Here is a 25,794-nt window from a genome sequence, read left to right as displayed (position 1 = left end):
TGTGTGTGTGTGGGGGGGGGGGAGTGCGTGTGTGTGTGTGTACATGTATGTGCATGTGGGTGTGGGTGGGTGGGTGGGGGGGGGGGGGGGGTGGGGGGAGGGATCATCAATGATACTTTGTGGTAAAAGTATAGTATAATATGCAAGCTTTCCTAACCATCACTCCAAAAGGACTTCGGCGGCTACCGGAAATGTCAATGTGGCCATCTCTCATAGTTAATACGGCCCTTACTCTTTCCAAAATATTTATGAACTTTTTTGCATTTTCACAGAAACACCGTGCACGCCGAGTTGTCGTAACAACGGCACGTGCCTCACTGCTCATATCTTCACATGCCAGTGTACGTTCAACTACATCGGCGAGGTCTGCGAGCGACGGAAACGTGAGTAGCAACTCCATCCAGTTTTGCTGCTTGAAGCAGCCAGTACCATCCCCCACTGATGGAGTACATGCAGACTCCCATCGGTTTGCTTGGAATTGTTTTAAACCCAAGTATCTAAATTTGGGCATTGCTTTAATACACTTTCACATTCAAAACATGAAAGTGTATTCTGTACTTGTACATGGTAGTGGTGGTGGTGGATGATCAGTTGAGCACATTTCCCCCGCCCGGCTCTACCCAGCGCGTGCTTGTGGCATTGAAGCCGAGACCTTTGGTCGGTGGAGGCCCTGGTACCTCACCATCACTGCTGCCCTGTGCAGCCCCTGCTCAGTAGCTGTTTGTTTTTGTCCACATAATTATTTATGTTACGAGTTGGGTTTGTGAATAATAGTAAAAAAAAAAATAAATAAATAAATAATAAAAAAAGCAGTCGCAGTGTTTGATCTGCTGGCTGTAGCAGCACTTCATCCACATCCAATTTATCGCACACGCACTTACTCGCGCACATATACACACAAACACTCACAGGCGCGCACGCACAAAACTCACGAGCACACGCGCGCGCGCACGCACACACACAGGACCGTAAATGGTATATTGGACATCAAATCTTTTCTGCTACACAGAACTGCATGATTTTCGAGGTGTGGTGATTGTGAGGTTTAAATCCGACTTGGATACAATGCGCTTATCTCTAGATTTCGTATTGTGTTGGCATACGTATGCATTATCTATGAATATGCTGCCCTTGTCCTGTACTCTGCAGCTGGGTGCGATCCAGCCAAGGACTTTGGCTGCGAGTGGGAGAGCGGTAGTGGTGCGAGTGGAGATGGAGCGCTGTTCACCGAACTGGACAACGCTGCCAATGGCGGGGACGCCGCCGATCTGGAGGAGCAGCTATCCCCGGCTGCCCCGTAGCCTCTGTGGCGTGCGTTGGTGGTTCGGGGTGTGTGTGTGCGTGGGCAGCGCACTCACGAAAACAGCAATGTGCTGCCTGTTGTCCTGGCGACAACAGCAGCAGCAGCAGCGGCAGGTACCAATGAATAACTGCCGCGCAAATTAGAAAATATATAATAGTATATATGTGCAATGAGAAACCTAGATACACAGGAGCAGCAGCAGTAGCGGCAGCAGCAGCAGCAGCATTGGTGGCATGGGACTGATTTCCATCAGCATGTTCACAGCACATGATCATGCATTTAGTTGTCGGCTATTCACGATGACGATCTTGTGGATGTCAAAGTTGAGCATGATCAGCCCGCGCTTCTTGCTGCTGACGTTTGGCTAAATTCATGCCAAGCTAAACATGTTTACATTTTATTCCGCTATTACTGCGAGTGAACACGGATATATGGCATGCTCAATGTATGGTACAGACCTGGTGTAAAAATGTAAACAACTGTATGCATTGTGCACAAGCGCAATTGACCCATTGCGCATTGCCAAATATGGAATGTATGAGTAATAATGCTTGTGAGTACGCTGGGATCAGGAATGCACTGCTCAACAGCCAACACCCCAGACGACCATGCCCAGGTGGCTGTAAAGGGTGTTTACGGTACAAATTACGTCATTGCGCAATGGGTCCATTCTCGTACTGACTACTGTTCTCCACTTTACACTCATTTATTCCCGTAGCTATGCAGAAGACGTTACTTCAGTAACGTCTGGCGCTAGCCAGGGTCCACACAGCTTTAATTTGGTGTTTGTTTGTGTGTTTGTTTGTTTGTGTCACGCCTGGCGCTATCCCGTATCTGACGGCAAAAAATCATAGGGATGTTATAAATTTTTCAATTCTCCTATTTTTTCAGGCATACTGTATCCTGGGATTCGAACCCGCACTATCGCCCTGCATGCATTCCCCCATACACTTCGCATTCATACCCATTCTTCCAAGTTGCTTCACGTTATGATCTTGCGTTTGAAAGCCCTATTTGAATATTGCGGGCAGCTGTATGTGGCCAACTGTGTTTGATGGTACAGTACGGGAGACGGTGTCGTATTACCCTCGATCGTACCTCTCCTGTACCTATCCCTACCGTACCGTACCATCAAAGACGGCTGGCCACAATGCATATTCAAATAGGGCTTTCAAATGCAAGATCATTAACGTGAAGCAACTTGGCAGAATGGGTATGAATGCGAAGTGTATGGGGGAATGCATGTAGGGCGCGATAGTGCGGGTTCGAATCCCAGGTTATGTCTTAAAAAAAAGGAATTTTTTAAAGACCGGGGATGCATGCAGGGCGCGATAGTGCGGGTTCGAATCCCAGGTTATGTCTTAAAAAAAAGGAATTTTTTAAAGAATTTATAACATCCCTATGCTTTTTTTGTCTAGGTCATCAAGGCAAAAAAGCATAGCGTAGGGCCCTGAGCTTCCAAGCTCTCTCGTTTCGGTGCTCGCGCTGGGCCTAATCGCCTTCGACGGTCTGCCGAGTGTGGAAGTAGAACTGAGCCCAAAATTGCCAGTCGACCGATAGTATGCACGCATGCATGCTATTTGCGCCGTGCAGCGTAGCAAACCGTGTTCGTTTGGGTCAGAGTTACTCAGTAGAAAGGCAGCTATGGTCCTGAGTGTACTGTGCCTCCCAGAGTCCCAGGAGGAATTCATTGCAACTGGCATATGGCATATAGATACTGGTGTGGGTACTACCCACACCAGTGGGTAGAACCAAGAGTGCATAAACAAGAGTATGCAACTGTGGTTATGGGTCAGTGCGCGGCGCGCTGCCTTCATTACGTAACATGCCTTCATCACGCTCTGAAAGCATGCACTCAAACCCTCAATTTCTCGCACGAGCCCATCCGTTTTTGCTCGATTCGTTCCAGTACCTACACAATCTCTGAATTCTGGCGCGTGAACTCCAGTTCCGTATGAAAGTTCATTTCAAACTGGAGGGAAAGGGCAGCGTTTGATTTTCCGCAGTGCGCGGACTGCAGCTGAATGATGTAATGAAGGCAGCGCACCGCGCATCTGGCCCATAGAAAAGAGATCACAGTTGCATACTCTTGGTAGTACAGAACAGTGCTTTTAAAATTGTGTCCAGTCAAGCCCCCCACACACACATGCACATCGCGGAAGAGATGATAGCGAACAGCTATGTTAGACATAGTAACTTGTGCCAGGGCTGATGAATCGTGACTGCCACAAATTTTAGCCTGGTATCCACCACACAGCCCATTGAAGTGGCTTTTTCTGGCCAGTGAATCCCTGTTTTTCATTGTGTTTTTTCCAAGCACACCACACTTGACTCTCTCCACGCTCACTGCTAAAACTGGCCACTTGGGTCTCTCGGGAGAGGGATAAAGACTCAAAAAATATGGAAAGATGACTCTTTTGGCTATTGAGCCGCCCAGCTGCTGACACACCTGAAATCACCAAACTCAGGGTGGACAAGGTGCAGAAAAGGACTGACGGCATTACAGTACCCTTCCGGGATACACACATACTCACACACACACACACACACACACACACACACACACTAAAACACACACACATTCAGTGGCTCTAACCGATTTTGATGACCTCCCGCACGACACACACATCAGCATAAATTTCACATGTCAGAACAACACTGGAGCAGGGCAACTGCAGGGAGAAGTGAAATGCAGATCGACTCAATTCAGACTGATGTACACTTTCAGAGCCATCAAGAGATTTAGTGCATACTAGTACATTGTGCTTTCACAGTCGTCTATTGTCTACAACAGTACATGCAAGACAGGCTGAGAGGAAGAGAGAGAGGGAGAGAGAGAGAGAGAGAGAGAGAGAGAGAGAGAGAGAGAGAGAGAGAGAGAGAGAGAGAGAGAGAGAGAGAGAGAGAGAGAGAGAGAGAGAGAGAGAAGAGAGAGAGAGAGAGGAAGAGAGAGAGAGAGAGAGAGAGAGAGAGAGAGAGAGAGAGAGAGAGAGAGAGAGAGAGAGAGAGAGAGAGAGAGAGAGAGAAGGATAGAGAGAGAGAGAGAGAGAGAGAGAGAGAGAGAGAGAGAGAGAGAGAGAGAGAGAGAGAGAGAGAGAGAGAGAGAGAGAGATAGAGAGAGAGAGAGAGAGAGAGAGAGAGAGAGAGAGAGAGAGAGAGAGAGAGAGAGAGAGAGAGAGAGAGAGAGAGAGAGAGAGAGAGAGAGAGAGAGAGAGAGAGAGAGAGAGAGAGAGAGAGAGGGAGGGAGAGAGACAGAGAGAGAGGGAGAGAGAGAGAGAGAGGGAGGGAGAGATAGTAGAGAGAGATAGAGAGAGAGAGACAGACACACACACACACGATAGCTCTATGTAACAAATGTACATAGGCACAGAGCACTGTCTAGCAGTATAGCAATGGTAATGTGCACACCCAATGCAACACCACGTACCACTGGCTTGCACAAACAACGGGACATATCAGTACACGCGCACAAACAACCATGTGCCATGGATGTTTGTCACAAGAGAAGCAGGCAAATCCACTGGATGAGAACACCCCATGGTTTAGCAACACAACACAAACCAAGAGGACATGAAAACCAGTGTGCTGCTTGGGGCTTTTTCTACTACGGGTGTCGGTCACGGCGGAATTCCGTGATTACATCATATTTGGTGCAGATCTGAGGCGGGAATTGGCGTAGAGCGTACAACTGAGCTGCAGTTGTGCAGAAAGAGAACTGCTCGTACGCACCACATCACTAAAATGATGTATAAATCACGGAATTTCGCCGTGACACCAAGCCATCCGAGCTGCACACTCTGGCTTTCATATACTCTTGCACACACCCATACCAGGCACGCCAGTCGCAAGAAGCATGCAAATCTGCAAATACACCCAATGATTTTCTCCCGCAGCCATGATAGAGGACCAGATACGAGTGAAGTAGATCACGACTAACACCAGATCGCCAACTCACACAGCCCGCAAGCCGCGTGAATCGGCCATCAGACACGCTTGGTCTACACCACATGGACAAGGGTGACCGAGACAGTTACCTATGCACACCCTACACTGACTCACGTACCCTATATAGACAGCACGTCGTTTTGATAGAAGCAGACGACTTTGCTTCAACATTACCAAGACACGCACACACACATGCGAGCGTGGACACACCTACACACACACACAAACACACACAAATGTGAGCGTGCACACATCTACACACACACTCCGAGCAAGAGTTTTTTTCCCACTGGCTCTTTCTGGCATCTAAACGAGTAAATTAAAAAAAAAGAATAGAAAATAAGCACACATGCCAATAGAGAAAGACCAGAGGGAACAAACAAAACTGGGAAGGCAAGCTTCCGAAGCCGATGAGCGCGATGGTGGAACGCGCTTCGAATAAGCTAGTGTGCGACCAAGGTGAATTTAGTGGTAGAGTTCTGACAGACACACCGACGCAACACTATTCCAGTACACAGTTGCCATTACTAGCAGCGGTAGGAAGCACAGCAAATAGTTTCTCTCTCCAGAAAAGCAAATTGTTCAGCATGGCACGTACGTGTACTGGATTGGCGATGGATTGAGCAGACTGTGAGCTGCTTAGATCTTGTTGAAAGCAGCAACGTCCACGGACTGGACGAAGTCCTCGAAGCTGGTGATGGACTCCTCCAAGAAGTCGATGCCGACCTTGTCGTCTTCCACGACGCAGCTGATGACGAGCTTCTTGATGCCATAACCGACTGGCACAAATTTAGATGATCCCCACAGGAGACCGTCTTGTTCGATTGTGCGGACGAGGCGTTCGATTTCATTCATGTCAGTCTCATCATCCCAGGGCTTGACATCCAAGATGATGTTGGACTTGGCGATGACGACCTTCTTCGTGGACTTTCTATCGGCGTAGGCAGCCAAACGCTCGGCCTTGATGCGCTCAGCTTCCTCATCCTCCTCCTCATCAGAACCAAACAGGTCGATATCATCATCATCCTCGTCAGCTGGGGCTGCAGCTGCGGCAGCAGACGCACCGGCTGGGCCGTATGAGCTCAATTCCCTTGCCTCACCGGGGAAGGTGGTCCTCTCCGAGGTTTCATAGGAGTTGATCTGATTGTACCAGCGCAGAGCGTGGATCAGCTCTGCTGCTGGGGCAGAAGTCAAACTCTTGAAAACGGCAGCATCAGCTTGAGATGGCACATACCCATCGATGTAGGACTTGTCAGCCAAATACTCGTTCAGGCACTGAAGGCCTTGCTGAGAGCTGAGGTCTCCGAAACCCATTTTGATGTTCGAAAAAGGACAAAGGACGGCGGGAGCTTCTTCCCCAGTTTTGTTGAATGGAGTCAAAGAGGACTCTTTTTGCACGCCATTTTCTTTTGGGGGATTTTCAACGGCAGTGCGCATGCGTTCCAATGAAAAATGTCATCTAAACCCGTGTGATTTGAAGATTTATTACATAAATACATCTGTCTTACACAGTTTGCATGGCCAACCGTTCGAAATCATCCGATTCAACACAAAACCTCTCCGTGTATAGAAGGGGCTTCCCCTGTCCGGCTCATCTTTTTTTTAGCCACCACGTGAGATCATGACATGAGATTGTGACTGTACTGCACTGCAGTGCTCACTGCACTGCTCAGTAGAGGAGACGGCTCGATACCGGAACGTTTTGACAGCCAAATTTGTATAGACCCAAAACGATCATCAACGTTGATTTTTCACTCGAAATATGTTTGTGGAAGGAAACTGGCATGTTGAAGTTTGCTCTGGGGCCAGAGTCAATCGAACTGAGCCACTCCTTTGTGTTGACCCATTGCCTCCAAGTTGCCCAATTTTTCGCTTCAAAAAAGTTCAAATCAGAGGTGGCTCCAAACCGGACACGTTTTAGAGTGCCCGTCAAATTCACTCTGGGTCTGAAATTAGGTAATTGCTATCGCTCCACGACGGCCAGTACAGAGTAACAATAAGCCTTGTGTGTGCTTCCATTAGTTTTGATTGGTATGCGGTGCTTTATTGTCGAGAGGCGAGCCGCTGTTTACCTGCGACAAGAAGTTGATTTTTCGAAAGTCGTAAAACTCAAGTCGCAGTGCGAAGCAACACGTCAAAAACTCACCTGCTTGATATGGCGCTTCTGGTCATCGCAGAGCCATGAAATTTTGGCTCGGAGTATATCACATCGTAGTCTCACTGTGACATATGTTTTCTAATCAAAATACCAAGAGAGAAAGTGAATATTGAGTCCGTTCCGGTTTGCAACCTATTTCCTATTTGAAACCGTCGCCTCTACATACTGTACACATGCACAGTGCTCACTGCACTGCTCACTGCTCAGAGTGGGGTACGGCACGTGGGACCCCTGATATCCAGCCGCGCGCCCCGCCGATCTCAATCCACTCCACTCGTAGATCATGCCACTCTCTGTGCATGCACAGACTCAGTCAGTGCAGTGTTGATCTACTTTTTTGTAGATCAGATCATGCATGCACATGTACCAGCAGTGGCGCAAAGTATTTTTTTTTGCTGCCTCTTTTGAAATTGAAGACACCACTGCAGCTGTACTTATTGTTGATAAATATGGTGGTAAAGACACACCTGGCAATATGGCGGTAAACACACGCCTGCCCACACACGCTCTCTAGGCTGCAAAGTTCTGGCACAGAGCTCTCCTTCTCACCACCACCACCATCAGTTCGCGCCTGGCGCCTGGTCGATGCATGGCTGGCGGTATCCGGCATAGCAGGCTGGTACATCAAGTAGCGCATGGCACATAGATGATGACACAGCAACGACATAGCTCGATTGCGACGTACGTTTCGTCCCCGCTGGACTCATCAGGCAATCTTCTTCTTGGATGTCTTCATACGGAGCTTGACTCGGGAGAATGAAATTGAAGCCACCACTGCAGCTGTACTTATTGTTGATAAATATGGTGGTAAAGACACACCTGGCAATATGGCGGTAAACACACGCCTGCCCACACACGCTCTCTAGGCTGCAAAGTTCTGGCACAGAGCTCTCCTTCTCACCACCACCACCATCAGTTCGCGCCTGGCGCCTGGTCGATGCATGGCTGGCGGTATCCGGCATAGCAGGCTGGTACATCAAGTAGCGCATGGCACATAGATGATGACACAGCAACGACATAGCTCGATTGCGACGTACGTTTCGTCCCCGCTGGACTCATCAGGCAATCTTCTTCTTGGATGTCTTCATACGGAGCTTGACTCGGGAGAATGAAATTGAAGACACCACTGCAGCTGTATTTTTGTTGCTGCAATAACCCATATGGCATACCCAGGCATATGCGCGCATATGCGCGCGCATGCAGGCAAGCTGGGAGTAGTAAAATACTACTCCCTGCTTGCCTACTTCAGTCTGTCCACTGACAACCTGCCAGCATCCTGTCCCTGTTATAAATAAGACTCCCTGTGCCTCAAGCCTCGACAAGGTTCTGAGTTGACCATGCCCATTATTTTGCAAGTTGTCGCCTGTCGGGATTCATCAACATGCAACACAATGATCCCACCGCGACTTCCTCGCGTCGTGCATGAAGGAGCTCCATCATGATGTGGAGGTGGAGCCACCATTGCAGCCCCTAACTGGTGAAACCTTTCACTATCGGTCAGCCAACACTGATCCTGATGCCCGTGCCGACCTGCGGGTGAAGCCTGAAGGGATTCTGGACCGATAGCCGCAACGCATTCTTTGATACAAGGGTGTTTTATCCCCGCGCATCAAGCTATCGGCCCAAGTCTCTCCCCTCCCTCTACCGAAGGTTCGAAGGAGAGAAGAAGCGTGCGTATACGGTGAACGTGTCAATGAAGTCGAGCGTGGCTCCTTCACACTAGTCTTCTCCTCCTGTGGTGGGATGGGCTCTAAAGCAGCCGTAGTAGTCAAGAGGCTGGCGCATGGCTTGGTCACCAAACGCAACGCTGCTTATGGCCGGGTTGTAGCTTGGCTGCGGTGCTGCTTGGCATTTTCTCTTGCCAGATCTGCCATCCGTTCCGTCCGTGGATCACGCTCTGTTCGCCGCCGTCGCTTCGACCTCGCGCCTGTCGACCTGGTCCAGGCTGAGGCGCGCCAAGTCTAGCTCGACATTAGATTGTATTTACAGCCATGTATCTCCTTTCTTCCTGTTGTTGACTGTCCGGTGTGTATTTACCGCCGTATTGCCAGGTGCGTGTTTACCACAAAGCACTGTGTCCGACTGTCTGGAGCTCGGGGAGCAGGGAGTTGTAAAATACCTATCTGACAGGTACTGTCACGTGATCGTTCTACACTACACCACACACGTTATACTCCCTGGCAACAAGACTTAGTCATGTACCGGTACCACCTACCGCTTCAGCCACTACTGGCACTAGCTGATAGGGAAGTGAGGAGAGAAAGGCCCAGGTCTGTACACCGGCGGATAATGCTCGAAAAGCAGTGAAATTGGCAGAACCATACAAACCTTATGGCGGGAAATTCCTCGAATTCTGCTCCATTTCTTTATCCACCTACCATTACCAAACATGCATGAAACTTACCAGAAAAAGTACCGAATTCTGCCAATTTTTCTGCCGGCATTATCCGCCAAGGCCTACGCTCGGGCCAGGTCCAAGAGACAAGTACCAGTTAGGTGGGTCATGAACAGTACATGAATGTACACTACTGCGCGGAGTCAAGAGACACGTGTGTACGTGTCATGACTCGCGTTGAATGAAGGCTTGTAGGTGGGGCGACACTTGTCCTTCAAAACAAGTGTCGCCCCACCTACATTACTCATTAGGCTACAACCTATGATCAACTATAAACTAACTTTTACTACAACTGTCGACATGCCATCAGCAACAGTTATGTACAGGTATGTACATGCATGTACGATCAGTCATGTAAATGTCATGTCATTGAAGATCAGTAGACCTACAGCACAGGCAAGACGCAAGAGACTCTTGCCAGTCTTGGTACAGGGTGTAGGTGTACCAGTTAGTTTTGGCCTTTTGAGAGACCGAAAACATGGAAAAAGAAGTGGGAGAAATCAAGGATTCTGCCTGGTTGACGTTGCGATCATCATGATCATGTGCGCAGTAGACGTCAACGGACTGTGCAGGTAGCGAGTAGGACCCATCAACATGATCAATGCATCATCCCCGTTGCAATCCGGATTCCAAGAAGGGTGCATTTCCGCTGTCATAGACCATGTAGACAGAGAGATAGAGAGTAGACTGTAGTCTGTAGAGCCTACTGCCAGTACTGGCGATGCAGCAGCGTGCAGCACGTGCACATGTGTAGCACAACCAGTACTACTACTACTAGTACTAGTACATGACATAGTACAGAGTCAGTGGCATGCAGTGCGTCCGTCGAGAAGCGGCAACAGCTTGGTGAAAGGCTGTTGCCTTTGCTGTTGCTCCAGTTGCACTTGTACTTGTTTTTGTAGTGCTTCCCTGTACCATGTGTACTGCGCCTCTGCTCTGCCCACACTGGTAATGATTATGTGTTTGGATACCTACTGAGTACTGTAGCACTGACTGATGTCTAATACAATACCATGACCGCACCATCATGGCTCTACTGACTGTGTGGTCTGGATTATTACTGTATTAGTGTTAGTATTACTATTAGCGTGGCCAGATATCATAATCGGCATGCGCGCAGCGGAGCATTTCCGCTCCCGAGAGCACCGCCGCCTCGCAACAGCAGAACTGACTGTAGTGTAGATGTGGCGTATCGATTGTGCAAGACTTCGCCTGCACTGCAGTGTATGCCTAGCGGGCGCACTGGCACAGCGGTGCCGGTGGTACTGCAGAAAACTGGGCAGGAGATGGTTATGTGGGACACCAAAACTGACGTGTAGACTCTACGTATACGTCGTCCGTGTTGGCCTTGACAGCACCCAAATCCAAGAAGTAGACCCAATCATCGATGCGCTCAGTGTGCCGTTCTCGGCACTGCACTGGGCAGATGTGGAGCTGCTAGTAAGTGCTAGCTGTTGACTGTTGTGTGACTGAATGTCGGGTAGGTGTGATCCGCCTCCGCCATGCCTTAGCGCCACGCTCCGCTGTGCTCACTGGTTCAGTCTACGCAGCAAGAGAAGCAGAACGGCGGAGGAAGTGCAGGTGTGTGTACGCACTCGCTAGTGGAGAACCGAACACGGAAGACGGGGGACGAAGCTGTCGTTCTCCAGTTTTTCTCTCTCGCCCCCTGAAAGGGATTTATGATTGCAGAACAAATAATTCAGTAGCGTCTCAAAGTGACAGGGAAGTCTAGACTGCCATGGCTTGTTCCGGGGCAGCACGACAGCAACGGCGACCAGAAGAGCACTCTAGTGTGACTGGCAGTACGACGAGTGGAGTGGTTGTGCGAAAGAACAACGGCCAGACACGTTCGCAGCAGAAGGCGGCAATAGGAGCAGCAGCTTTCCACCGCGGCATGTCGACCTACAATCCAACCATTACCCAGCGGTATGATGTGTTCGTACCAGAGCGCTCGCGAGGGGACGACTCTGACGAGCGTTCGGGCTCCGCCGTCAACGGCTGTTCGTTCATGTTGCCGAACATCACGAGCTTGGAGCGTTCGTTCTCGGGCACCGTGTGGCATGACTTGGTAGACTCGCTGACAATGGAAATGCTACAGAGGCGAGGTGAGTGTTGGCGGTGACGAACATTCTGCTCATGTGCGGATGTCGGAAATCCTTCACTTTCCGTGAACTGCGTTTTGTCGTTTTGTGGGTCAGGCCAGGAAGGAATGTAGCTACATTGTAGCGTGTACTAGACTAGGATGTGGCATTGTGTGTGCAAGTGTCAAGGATTGGCCTTGAACAGACTAGACTCAGTTTCTGTTTGACACGAAAGTCAAAGCAAGATCGATCAGGAGTAACTGTTGTTATGTCACACTTTGGCCTTGTCACGAAGGTGTGTGCTGTGTAGTCTGTCCAATCCATCTATTGTTTCTGTGTGATCGTCCCTGATCTTCGCCGAGTGGATTAGGTGAGGTTGCAATGCGCTACACGTGTTCCCTATCTGGTTATCTTTCTGGAGGTTGCATTTTTGGAAGTCCCCCTCCGGCTTCTCTCTTGTTTATCAGTGCCGAGGTCTGACCGTCTGCCCATACCTGCAGCGTTTGTAGTATTCATGGTATTCGCGCACCACGTGTAGCCATGCCACGCTCGACACTCTACCGCCTAGCGCGCTAGTGGGCTTTTGAAGTGTTAGTTAGTTAGTTGTACGCCACTGTCAATGGTGTCTCGAAAATAGTCAAGATGTAGATGACATTGTAGTTGTTGGCAAGTGACACTTGAGCGATAAGCTCGCCCCACACATCTTCTGCTTGTCCCAGTCTCTGGGTCTCTCTCTTTGTCTATGGCGGAGTTTGCCCGACAACCCCACTTTGCCACAACCCACTCAGCACCGAGCACCCAGATCTAGTGTGGTAGTGTTGGGGGGAAAATACCTCCTGACATAGTATAGTCATTGGATGGAACTGACAGGACCTGGTGAGTCGCAAGCAAGACTATACTAGCCCACCAACAACAGTTAGCATTACGTAGGATGTTGGAGTCGAGGAGCTTGTGAAGAGCGCCTTTAGCACTGCACTCAGTGCACTCTCAGTAGTACAATACTGAACATGACAGCTGCAGGGATGGATAAAAATATCGACTGGGATACTGACACAGTGACAGAACTGTTTCTTCCTTTGTGGACTAGCCCAGCACAGCACAGAGAAAATGAGGCCAAACCTGATAGCAATGAAACGTAAATTTCCCAAAGCCAGGCCCGAACGTACCTTGCCAGAGTGCTCAAACTGACAAGTCAGCGAGCGATTGTAAATATAGCTATATCACTGTAGCAACTCCATGATTTATTCAAAGCCCCACATCGATATCAGTGAAGAATGGCGAGAAGGCACAAGACAGGAGAATAGCTAGAGAAAAGAGATAATCAAAGAGGAGTCCAGAATGAAATAGAAAAGGAAAGATAACGACGTTATCACTGTGAGTTATCAGCAAGTGCAGCGATAGAGATTGTGATAAAATGAATAAAACAAACATTAGTATATGTGCAGGTATTGTGCACGTGCAGCGAGAAGAAGGACTCATTCAGCAAAGGATCCCTTTTCTTTTGAGAAAACGGATGAAACTATAATTATTATTTCTTCCCCAGAAACTGTGCTGAAACCAGAAGTACTTCATTGCATGGCAGTAGTAGGTAGACAGCCCTTGTGAACATGCACTGTACCTAGCTGGCTGGCATACTTGTAGACAGTCATGATTGTATGTGAGATTTTAATCTACCACGGTAGTTCACCTCTGATGAATCAGTTCCCGGATGCGTGTGTGAACGTGGTGTGCCAGGCAGTATGACTGTGAATCGGGTCGCGATTGCCTGCGCAAGAGGTCAGAGTAAAAATCTACCGGTATCAGGCGTTTTGGGTGGACGGATGCGTGGGCAGCACAACTACTTGCTGATCCCCTCACTGCCGTGATCTCCAGGCTGTGGTCTAGCGGCACCATCGTCCAGTGCAGTGACTTAAATCCAGATTTCTCTAATTTCAGTAATTTCAGGTGCTCAATATTTCGGTATGAGGGCAAAAGGCCAGGTTAGGTGAACAGAAGCGGACTTGGATTAATTTCAGTGTATTCTCATACATTGTTCTTTGGCCTTTGTACGCGTGCTGTGGTATTATTATTATTATTTATTAGGTGAACACATATTTTAGGTACAGACAGGGGTGTATAGCAGTTGGTGCGGCCGGACCACTTTTTCGCCCGACCATGTTTTTTCAAAGGCCTAGAATGCAGAATGTTGCACCCTAATTTCAAAAAACTTCCGGGGGGACCCCCCCCCCTCGACCCCCTCTGGCTGGACCACCTCGAACGGTGATGCTATGCTCCTGACAGAGAAGCAGTAACTGTCTCCTATTGGATTATGTGTGGTAGCGGTTTATTGAAATATGTATGAAACAGATGCACCGAAAGTACCCCGGATAAAAGTACATAGAAAATTTGTGAAATTACAGCGATTCTTGGAGCCACGGATCCGAAGGCAGCCAGTGTTGGCCCATACCGGGCACTGGCCTGAGCGTTCGGGTAGTAGCTATTATATATCTCTTGTTTCTATGAGCTTGACGTAGGATACCCAGCTGGGATTGGGCACTTTTTCCTTTTTTTCCCTACAAAATCCACGTATTACCAGATACTGAAGTGAATAATGGAGTGTGGTGGTAGTGGTGGGGCCCATTAAACTCAGCCAACCAGTGGTCTTGGCTTCATAGCTCGATGGACGCACCAAAGGGAGATCGGGTAGGGAGAATTAAATTGTAAAACTTGACTCCAATCAGGGTGAGGGAGGCAAATCTGAACAAGATTTCGAGAAATGCACAACAGAATATTGATGAGGGGAGAATGGGATTTTCGGTCTTTGGCGGCGGGTCTGATCCACCGGAACTCGTCTCCCTCCGCTTTAGGAGCTGCATCTGCGCCTAGATCCTTGAGGGTGGTGGCGTTCCTGCGGATGGAGTGGACGCCGGATCATCTCCCGACAACGTGTGCATGTGGAAAGTCGTTCACGACCACCCATGCCCTGTCCTGCTCGCTGGGCGGCTATCCCTCTCTCCGCCACAACGAGATTCGGGACATTACGGCCCACCTTCTCCGGGAAGTTGCCCATGATGTAGCCGTCGAACCCCATCTCCAGCCTCTCTCGGGGGAACACTTCCCCTTGAGATCTACCATCACCGACGACAACGCGCGCCTTGATATCGCAGTCAGTGGATTGTATGGTGGACGGTTTGAGAGGACATTCCTTGATGTCCGGGTTTTCAACCCATTTGCCCCCTCAAACCAGAAGTCATCTATCCCGGCAGTGTACCGCAAGCACGAAAAGGAAAAGAGAAGAAGTTATGAGAGAAGAGTCGTTGAGGTAGAGCATGGATCATTCATCCCGGTAGTGCTCAGCACTACAGGTGGTCATGGCAAGGCAGCTGACAACCTCTACGCTCGGATTGCATCCATGTTGGCCGATAAGAGGTCCGAGCCTTTCTCTATCGTCATGGCATACATCCGCACTCAACTGTCTTTTGCACTGGTCAATGCCGCAGTCACAGCCCTGAGAGGTCATCGGCACAAAGCGTCAAGAATCAACGGCTGCCCTTCGATCACGTTAGCAGTGGCAGAATGCAGCATGTAATGGTCAATCCTTGACTTAATTTGGTAATCGTTTTAGTACCTCGAACCCCGTGCTGAGTTTGATACGGTTTCTGGTATCTTGGCCGTAGACTACTACGCATACTGCTTCTAGCGGTTTCTTTGGATTTTACTGATTGATTACTAGTATACTGTATTTATTTATCATGGAAAATTAATCTAGTTGTAAAAAAAAAAAAAAAAAACTAGGTCTAACGAGTCCCTGCTCGAATCGAGGGTTTAAGTATTTTTTTACATGGCTATGTCTCTTTTGAAACAAATGTGTTTCTTTGGCGTAGGAATGCATAATGTGCCTTAGCATCAATAATGAATGAGTACAATATTTCAGGAAAGAAAAAGGACCAAGGAACTACAAGTTACGCTATACTGTCCACTAACACCACCAGTTCTTGCATGGACAATCAGCTCATTCGATAACATTGTACGACACTGACCGACGGTATTGACGCTCCAGGGGCGGATCCAGGAGCGGTTCCAGGGGTTCCGCGGAACCCCCTCATTTTCGTAAATGTACCACTGGCAACCATACCTATGCATGTCCATGTACATGTATCAGCCATTCGGTTTTGACTATACTGGAACCCTCCTGTAGAGATCGCTAGATCCGCCGCTGCGTTCTACAACTGACTGCTAATCAGTGGACAGTATAGCGTGATTTGTAGTTCCTTGGTCCTTTTTCTTTCCTTTAAAACAAATTCTTCCTTGGCTCGCCATCCGAGTAGTCTTTCCAAGATTTAACTCGGTCTATTGTTTGTTTGATTGATTGATTGTTTGTGTTTCTGGCTTGTGTGACTCAGACCGCCTGAACTGGCTGAGCCGCCACGCCGTGCGTGCTTGCCTGCTGATACCGCTGCAGACGACGGGCGACGGGAACTGCCTGCTTCACGCGGCCTCGCTGGCGATGTGGGGACACCACGATCGGTTCCACGCTCTGCGTCGCGCCGTGCGACTGACGCTGGAAGGACAGCCCATCCGCAAGGACCTCCTGGCGGCGATTCACCCGAGCAGCGCGAGCCCGAGCGTGTCTAGCGAGTACGAGGCGAAAGCGATGGCGGCGTCCATACACCGTCGCTGGCTGTGGCAGGTAGGTGTACAATGGACTGGTTATGGCACAATGGACTGGTTATGGTGCAATTGACTGGTTATGGTGCAATGGACTGGTTATGGTGCAGTGGACTGTTTATTGTGCAATGGACTTGTTATGGTGTAATCATGTGTTGCCACTAGGATACAAGTTAGTTTGTGTCTCCAGTGTCGATTGTTTTCTGTGTAGTACCATGTTGTGTAAGTCATGCACGTTGCTAATGTATTTCAAAGTTAACCATGGCGCACACGCACGCACGCCGTCCGCACGCAGGTGCACACGCACACAAACACATACACACACACACACACACACACACTTGTACTTGTACTTGTACTTGTTGCTCACTGCCAAAACTGGTCACGTGGGTCTCCCCGGGAGAGGGGAGAGAGACTCCAAAGGAATCTTGGAAAGATGACTCAACTGGCTATTGAACCGCCCAACGGCCGACACCCCCTGAAATCCCCAAAACTCTGGGTGGACTTGAAAATGATCCCACTTATGGGCTCACCACACCTCAGTAAGTGGGTGAGGACAAGGTGCAGAAAAAGGATTGACGGCATCAGGGTATCCGTCCTGGGATCCAACTGCAGTTACCCCTGCCCCCAGTGAAGGTAATACTTGCTACTAGTGTGGGTGGCTAAATCAGAGTGGATCTGATCTAAGCGTCACTAGTATCATTGATTACACAAGGGTTAATCTAGCCAGAAGCAGTCCATGGTTAACAGGTATGTATACTTCAAATAGAAAGTAACCTGAAATCAACAAAGGTGGCAGATACAACAATACACCTTCAAGCAGCCGAGCCTGTTGGCAACAGACCCAACACAATCAGGCATAAGTGTACCCACCAACCGGACTAGCTGGCACACACACACACACACACACACACACACACACACACACACACACACACACACACACACACACACACACACACACACACACACACACACACACACACACACACACACACACACACACACACACACACACACACACACACCAGTGTCCGACAGCTATGGGCGAAGTTATTAGATTACTACGAAACCATTTTGCTCTTGATTAGATGTACATGTAACAGATGGATTGCATGCATTTGTTTGTGTGTGTGTGTGTGTGTGTGTGTGTGTGTGTGTGTGTGTGTGTGTGTGTGTGTGTGTGTGTGCGTGCCCGCGCATGCGTGCATGCACGGCATGAATGCCCGTGTTTTCTTCTAGGCAAACAACCACAACATGGAGAGCTGCGGTGGCTTCTCCCTGACGTCTGATCAATGGGCTGGGGAGTGGAAGTCTGTTTTGGAATTCTGCTCTTCAGAGGACAACAGTCGGCAGAATGATGGTAGGAGACACATTTATGTTTTGCATCGTGATGGAAGTACGAGCTAAGATGTTGCTACCTCGACAGTAATTAGTGAAGAAAGTGTCTGCTCCATACTTTGGAGCTCGCGCTTTCTGCGGACTGACTTGACACTTGACTGACTCACCACTGCGTCTGGAGTACACGAGAAGCCAGTCGAGCCTGTTTTATTTGCCGAGTGGAAGGTTCGACGGGATTCGAGTGTGCTTCAGGCGCAGTCGTGAGTCGGTCAAGTGTCAAGGTAGTCGGCAGAAAGCGCGAGCTCCGACGTATGGAAACCGACACTTTCTTCATGATGGAACTAGTCGGTACAAACACGAATAGTACAGCTTTGCTGCGTTGGACTGCACTGACTTCATTTTGAATCAAAGCCGGATTCTTTCTTGTTCGATCACACTCTACATGTTTGAACATTACTTTTTTTAACGTTTGTTTGCTGCTATCTTTTATAAATCATGCATTTGTATGTTCATATGTGGGGTTTATTGGGTGTGCTCCAAACGTCAAGGCAAACAAAACAAAGGAAGTTTAAAAAAGCTAGAGAAAATGATGTAGGCTGCAGACCTGTCCATGCCACATAATGACATCATAAAGTTTAATGATGAATGTACAAGTGTATTCCTAGATCTAGATTTTCGTGCCCCACTCATCAGTGAAAGTACGGATCGAAAGGTAAAATGCGTCAAAGGAACATTTGGTATAATGCCGGAAGCCATTAGGTCATGATTTCTCGTCAAACATGTGTTTCAGAGTTTTCAGTACAAGCAATCACACCTCGAGTGGGACTTTTTCCACTCTCCATTCCCCTGTTGGGTAGTGAAGAGGAGAGGAGGGCTGCACTTTCACACGTTTGCAGCTAAATTGTGTGTGTGTGTGTGTGTGTGTGTGTGTGCGTGTGCGTGTGTGTGCGTGTGCGTGTGCGTGTCTGTGTGTGTGTGTGTATTTGTTGTTCTCTTTCCACCATCACAGGTAGTCCTGTCTACCATCCACTGGAGGAGATACACATATTTGCACTGTCACAGGTACTGCGTCGGCCCATCGTGGTGCTGGCGGACAAGCATGCGTACGGTGCCACATCCGGTGCCATCTCACCAATCTACTACAGCGGTATGTCCACCGTGTCGTACTGTAGTAGCTGGTCCCGTATCCGATCACTCGCGAACACTCGGCAAGAAGTTTGCTTACTAAAATATACTTTGAGTAAATTTATAGAAAAGGAAAAAGGACCAAGGAACTTTAAGTTACACTATAATGTCCACTAACATCACAAGTTACTAAACAATCAGCTCATGCGATAACATTGCATGACACTGTCCGCGGTACTGACGTTCTAAAACTGAGTAAAGAGGGAAGTTTGACATAACAAGCATGGGAGTTTGTCTTCTTTCTAGCTGCCATTTGACGTGCCTCTTTTCAACCTAAGAAAGGGTTTGCTCCCCACACCGGAGCTTGCGCTATTCCGCCGACTTTACTTGACACTTGACTGACTCACGACTGCCATCCAGAGCACACGAGAGTAGATTGAAAGGATCCTTTAAACACCAGAGTGCAGAGTGCGTGCACCACTCTGCACTCTGGTGTATAGAGACCCATGCAGAAAGGTCCGAGGCTGCACATTTCGGGTTTCATGTGCATACCGTATCGTCTTGGTCACGAATACGCTCTTTGTTGTCTGCCCCCATGCCCACTGCAGGTATCTACCTTCCTCTGCTGATACCAGCTGATCAGTGTTATCGAGCTCCCGTCCTCCTTACTTACCTGCACTCGCATTTCTGTGGCTTGGTTGCCATGGACACGAAGCGTCTCTCCTCCGTGTGGACGGCGCCCAAGCAGCTCTCTCGCACCACCACTGACAAACTGTACAGTGTGGATATCAATGGTAAGCAGCGGCAGATCCAGATATCTCTACAGTTGGGGTTCCAGTATAGTCAAAGCTGAATAGCTGATACATATACATGGACACGCATATTGCTGCCAGCAGTTACGAAATTTAGGGGGTTCCGCGGAACCCCTGGAACCCCTCCTGGATCCGCCCCTGGTAAGGCGAGCGGTGTGGTCTCTTTGTATCTTGAAGGCCGCATAGCTAGATGGCAGCTCCCTCGCACCAGCACAGATAAGCTGTACAGTGTGGCTATCAATGGTAAGACTGTGGAGTGGTCTCTTTGCATCTGTAGGTACGGTGCAGCACATGCTCTGTGTGGGAAGCCGGGGAAGGCTGTTACCAAAGCAAGGAGGTGTGTGTGTGTGTGTTTGTGTGTTTGTGTGTGTTTGTGTTTGTGTGTGTGTGTGTGTGTGTGTGTGTGTGTGTGTGTGTGTGTGTGTGTGTGTGTGTGTGTGTGTGTGTGTGTGCAATGATGTGTGTGTATGTGCGTGTGTGCATGTGCGTGGATGCGTGTATATGCGTGTCTGCCTTGCTTGCCACAGATGTACACAACATCGTTCCATTGGAGATGCCGGATGGGGGCATGCTGGAGCTACAGTTCTCCATGGATCCCGGCGAGGGGTTCTGCCCCAGCAAACAGTATGGAACAGACAAGATGCCGCGTGGCATCTGGAACTCATACAGAAAGTCCGAGCAAAGCTCCGTAAGTCGTACAAGTAGTCAGTTTTCTCATCATGCTAGGTTTGTGTAGTACCTCTCTCTTAGTACAGTGAAACCGGTCTAAGACGCCCGCCAAGGGACCTTCAAAATGTAGTCTCGGTTGTCAGGCAGTCTCCTTATCCAGGGTCATTTGACTGGTAGTAGCATACCCTGGTCCTGGTTACGGCGGTCTTCTGGGACAGGTGATCACCTTGACATAATATTATTGTACTTGTGTGTGTACTTGTGTGAGGGCATGAGTACATGTACCACCCCCCCCCCCCCCCCCCCCTAAAAATTTCCGACCTAGGTTCAGCATGCACATAATGACCATGAATGACATGCACCAGCCAACCTACCATATGTGGCCGTGCCCCCCCCCCCCCCCCAAAAAGGGGGACCAGCTACGCCCCTGCCGGACCATTGTCGTTCTCTTAGTGCTGCTCTGTTCTTTGCACATCTGCACCACACAGACCAAACAGGAGCTGCTCTGCAAGTACATGAACTTGGTCAAGATCACCACACCGAATGCCGGTGGTCGACGATGGTGAGTCAGTGCCAGGAAATCATTGCTTCTGTGAATCGCATTGCTTTTTTGATTGCACTGATTTCTGCGGCTAGCACGTGTAACTATCGGAGGGTGCTTCTGCAAGTGCTTAGTTATAGATATCCTGAATCGTTCTGATGCTGCCTAGGTTGAGTGTACTTGTGTATACAGTAAAACCTGTAACTAAAGACCACCGTGACTAGCGACCAACCTGCTACTACAGACCACCGTGACTAGTGACCAGCCTGGTACTACAGACCACCGTGACTAGCGACCAACCTGCTACTACAGACCACCGTGACTAGTGACCAGCCTGGTACTACAGACCACCATGACTAGCGACCAACCTGCTACTACAGACCACCGTGACTAGCGACCAACCTGCTACTACAGACCACCGTGACTAGCGACCAACCTGCTACTACAGACCACCGTGACTAGCGACCAACCTGGTACTACAGACCACTTTGCCAGGCACGGACGGTCTCACATTCGTGTTATGGTTGTGCGGTGCAAACCTCTAACTAAGGACCACCTGCCACTAAAGACCGCTTTCCCTGGCCCCCAGGGGTGGTCGTTAGTCACAGATCTTACTGTACTGTTATGCGCGTTATTTTTGTGACACAAAAAAACATGTTTGCGACTTTTTGTAGAGAGGCTCCGAATCACAAACTTTTGAACTTTGCAAAAATCAAACTTCAGCAGTTTGTGCATGTGCATGTGTGTGTGTGACAACAGTGCTCCACAAGCATTTGCCATGCTAAGTAAATTCTCTGGCTCTGAGAAAATGCGAAAATGCATCGACACAAGTATTCGGCGGTTTACAGTACAGTCAGACCTCGTTTATCCGGTCCTCTTTTATCCGGATCCCTCGCCAACCGGAAGAAAATCGTTGGTTACCGATTTACAGCAAATCTAGTGCATACATACAGTATGTGTGTTCGATTATCCGGTTCCCTCGCCTATCCGGATATTTTTGTGGAAAACGGATGGTTATGCGACGTCTGCCTGTGCATCATGAGCGTATGTCTGCTGATGGGTAGCAGCTTTGCCCTGTTGAACCTGACCGCATGCACGCACTGTCCATTGTACAGTAAACCTGCCATGGAGACCACTCGCTTAAGGCGACCGACCACCTGTCCCAGAAGACCACTGCAAACAAGACCAAGGGGTGCCATTTCCAGTCAAACAACCCTGGATATGGAGACAGTATCAGGCTCCATCTTGTGAGATTGCAGTTTATCTATCACATGCAGCGTGCTTTCTGGCCCTGTTTATAATACTTGTTCCGTCCTATGCACTTCTTCTTGGCTATGCGTGCAGTGCTGTAAACACCGATACTCCAGACGGGCAGCCAGTACGTTACTTCCCGTCCAGTGATTCGTCAGGTAATCGTCTCATACTAGCTGCGCAGCTTGGGCCCAGTGACAAGCCACCTGGATATTCCCAGTTTGTCCGTGACTATCTCAGTGCAAGAGTGAGCGAGTTGTCTACAGCTAAGGTAGGTGGTGTGTGCTGGAAGTAAGCATGTATGTTTCATGGTGTGTGTGTGTGTGTGTGTGTGTGTGTGTGTGTGTGTGTGTGTGTGTGTGTGTGTGTGTGTGTGTGTGTGTGTGTGTGTGTGTGTGTGTGTGTGTGTGTGTGTGTGTGTGTGTGTGTGGTGTGTGTGTGGTGTGTGTGTGTGTGTGTGGTGTGTGTGTGGTGTGTGTGTGGTGTGTGTGTCTGTGTGTGTGTGTGTGTGTGTGTGTGAGGTTGTGTGTGAGGTTGTGTGTGAGGGTATATGGGGGGGGGGTGAGTGTGTTTGTGTTTGTGTGTGTATTTGTGTGTGTGTGTGTGTGTGTGTGTGTGTGTGTGTGTGTGTGCGTGTGTGTGTGTGTGGTTGGTGTGTGTGTATGTGTGTGTATGTGCATGTGTGCTTGTGTGTGCTCGTGTGCATGCGTGTGTGTGTGTGTGTGTGTGTGTGTGTGTGTGTGAGAGAGAGAGAGAGAGGGTGAGGGAAAGATAGACAGACAAGCAGCCTGGGAATATTTTCGCAAGTGCAGCTACTCTCCGTTTTCCCTCCATATATGTTGATAATTTAACCACCCCGTATTTCTTCTCCTCTGTGTCTGTATGTGCTGTGTGTGTGTGTGTGTGTGTCTGTATGTGTCCGCATGTGTCCGCGTGTGTGTGTGTGTGTGTGTGTGTGTGTGTGTGTGTGTGTGTGTGTGCGTCCACGCGTCTCTGTGTGTGTGTGTATGTGTGTGTGTGTGTGTGTGTGTGTCCGCATGTGTGTGTGTGTGTGTGTGTGTGTGTGTGTGTGTGTGTGTGTGTGTGTCTGTGTGTGCGTCCACGCGTCTCTGTGTGTGTGTGTGTGTATGTGTGTGCAGTACGACGAGGTCAGTGATTTAGCTACCAGGATGTTGAGTACTGCTCTGGAAGAGTATAAGAACTATGCCAAGGCTCCTCACCCGCGCGTTACAGTACAGGCGATGGCACCGGTACACTCGCCGAAGCTGTCGTCATCCGAACAGTCAACAGGCTCTGCACAGCAGGCAGGTACAGGTACGGGTGTGGCGGGTGCTGCAGGATCGACGACGAAAGTAGCACCTCCAAGACCTGCTGCATGGGCATTGTCGAAGTCGCCGCAATCAGATCACACCGCCACCACTAACGGCAGCAATGGCAAAGTGCAGCAAGGCGCCAATCAACGTGTTGCCTTGCCAAATGGTCACTCCTCGACGACGGCGTTAAATGCAGCATCACCGTCAGCGGAGCTGAGGGTTAACATGCCTCCCGCGATAAATGGCAGCAACAACAACGACCGGGTGGTCGCCGCTCCGAGAGCGAAAGGCACCGCCACCACCACGACCGCTGCGGGCTTCCCGTCCAAGCAGACGCCGTCGTGGCTGGAGTTTGAACAGACCAACGCACCGCCACGTCTGCCACCCGCACCGCCCACGTCAACCACTGCATCGACCATGGCCTCAACCTCGACAGGACCACGGCAGAGGAATACGGGCAATGGCGATGCGGAGAGCAATGGCCGCTCTGTGTTCGGCAATAATGACCTTGCACTGGATCTCGACACAAAGGTGAACGTAGGCCATAAGAGGTTGCAGGATGACCGGCATCAGCAGAGGCATGCACCTGACGTGCACACTACGGCGAGAAACATTACAGGTCGCTTAGCAACCAACGGATTGTCACATGATACCAATAGTTCCATCAGTACTAGACCAGACGACGCGATACCTGCCCATTCCGGTTATGTTCCCATGGCCGCAATCCAAGGCCATTCCACAAGCCGTGGTATGTCTACTACGGATATAGAGCAGCAGGCTGCCGTGAGGCGTCCACATCGTCCGCGAGCCGGGTCCTTGCCGACCACTACGGCGGCAGGTCCAATGAAAGTTGTGACTGCGTCTCATTCGGTAGCCATGGGGACGACGACAACAACGTCACGTGCCGGCAAGCTGGAGGTGAGCTCGACGAGTCGTCATCCACCGCCAGCCAATCAGCATAATCGGCCGCACCTGGGTGCCGTACCGCTGACTGCTGACTTCACACGCAATATGATCCTGCAGAACCGCGTCCGCCACGGCACAGATCAAGTCGACTCAGGCAGCGCCCCTCACCTGCCCAATTCATCGTTGCAGAACCCATCGGACCGCGCCGAGAATGCGGTTTACCAGAACGTACCTGCAACAACACGACGACGGCCTCCTGTGCCGAAACGAGACACGAATATCTTACTGCCACTGGAGACGTCACCAGAACTGCCGAAAGACGGGCCCAGGGGCCTTGGACACTATCACACGACAGCAAGAGCAGCAGCAGCACAGGCACCTGCGGTTGGTGCCAAGCCCGTGCTGGGTGCGCAGTCTCGCGGCAACGCGACGTCCTCGCAATACTGCACGTCGTGTGGCAATCCGCGTTCCGTTCGAACGATGACCTGCTCCGAGTGCTTCCAACACTGGCAAAGGCAGGCACATTGACACATTGAGACATTGACACATTGAGGCCGGTCTTCCGTCACTATGTCCTCGCTATGCAGTCATGGCAGGTGTACGCACATGTCTGCTTTGATGATGAGTGACATTTGTTAGAATGGCTCCAGCGTTGGGCGAAGACGAGCGGACATAATATTAGGAGTGAGTAGACAGATTCACTGCAGTATAAGTTCTCACAGACTGTTGACATGCTGCTTTGCAGCTTACATCTCCATACAGCAGTATTTACCATGGTCACCATTGCACCAGTACTGTTCAAAATACAGTTATCATCGTTTGTGCTCGACATGTTTGGCCGGCTTCATCTTACATTGGCTTAGCAGTACACGCAATTATCTATATTGAATTTGATTGTTGATGTGGCAATATCTGAAGTTGACCTGCACAAAACATCCGTGGGTCACTCGTGAAATGCCCCTAAAGAATTATTTGAAATTATTTTGTAGACTGCCGTAGAATGCATTTATCATATTATTTTCTTCTGTCCCCAACTCTTGTCTACTTTTGTCTCCCTTGTTTCGTTCCCGTTTGAATTTGTAATGTCACTCTTCTTCTCCATCTACGCAGCTACAGTATTTATCTTGTTGTTTGTATCCGTAAAAATCTCTCAAAATGTCAAATAGTGTCAGAACTGGCAGCAATAGTTGCAGCAGTATTTTACTGATATCACGGTCCGTCTGTAGTGATGCTGGGCGTGTGTTCACGCGCATCGGTGCGTGAGTGCATGTGTCTGTAGTGATCCTGTGCGTATGCTCGCACACTTT

The 25,794-nt window shown here is 49.5% G+C and overlaps 3 protein-coding genes across 3 annotated transcripts in view; 2 read left to right on the top strand and 1 right to left on the bottom strand.

The window, feature by feature from the left end:
- LOC135826392 (leucine-rich repeat-containing protein 15-like) overlaps nt 1–2,081 on the top strand; it is a 31,808-nt gene extending 29,727 nt beyond the window's left edge. Inside the window, exons 21-22 of the mRNA XM_065339000.1 lie at nt 273–383; nt 1,150–2,081. Of these exons, the coding sequence (XP_065195072.1) occupies nt 273–383; nt 1,150–1,301 (263 nt within the window). The 3' untranslated portion in view covers nt 1,302–2,081. The remainder of the gene's footprint in view (nt 1–272; nt 384–1,149) is intronic.
- A 3,406-nt stretch (nt 2,082–5,487) lies between these two features.
- On the bottom strand, nt 5,488–6,642 carry LOC135826508 (elongation factor 1-beta-like). Its single transcript, XM_065339116.1, has one exon. It carries the CDS (start codon nt 6,560–6,562, stop codon nt 5,888–5,890), a length of 675 nt encoding a protein of 224 aa, XP_065195188.1. The 5' UTR covers nt 6,563–6,642; the 3' UTR covers nt 5,488–5,887.
- A 4,044-nt stretch (nt 6,643–10,686) lies between these two features.
- LOC135826497 (uncharacterized) lies at nt 10,687–25,690 on the top strand. The gene is made up of 9 exons (XM_065339105.1): nt 10,687–11,906; nt 16,265–16,551; nt 17,772–17,892; nt 18,880–19,017; nt 19,604–19,789; nt 20,335–20,495; nt 20,965–21,038; nt 22,362–22,539; nt 23,408–25,690. Exons 1-9 carry the CDS (start codon nt 11,540–11,542, stop codon nt 25,013–25,015), a joined length of 3,120 nt encoding a protein of 1,039 aa, XP_065195177.1. The 5' UTR covers nt 10,687–11,539; the 3' UTR covers nt 25,016–25,690.
- Nucleotides 25,691–25,794: the final 104 nt, after the last annotated feature.

Source organism: Sycon ciliatum, chromosome 10 (genome assembly GCF_964019385.1).
Source record: "Sycon ciliatum chromosome 10, ocSycCili1.1, whole genome shotgun sequence".
In the NCBI taxonomy this organism is placed as follows: Eukaryota; Metazoa; Porifera; class Calcarea; order Leucosolenida; family Sycettidae; genus Sycon; species Sycon ciliatum.
This window is presented reverse-complemented; position numbering and strand designations above follow the sequence as displayed.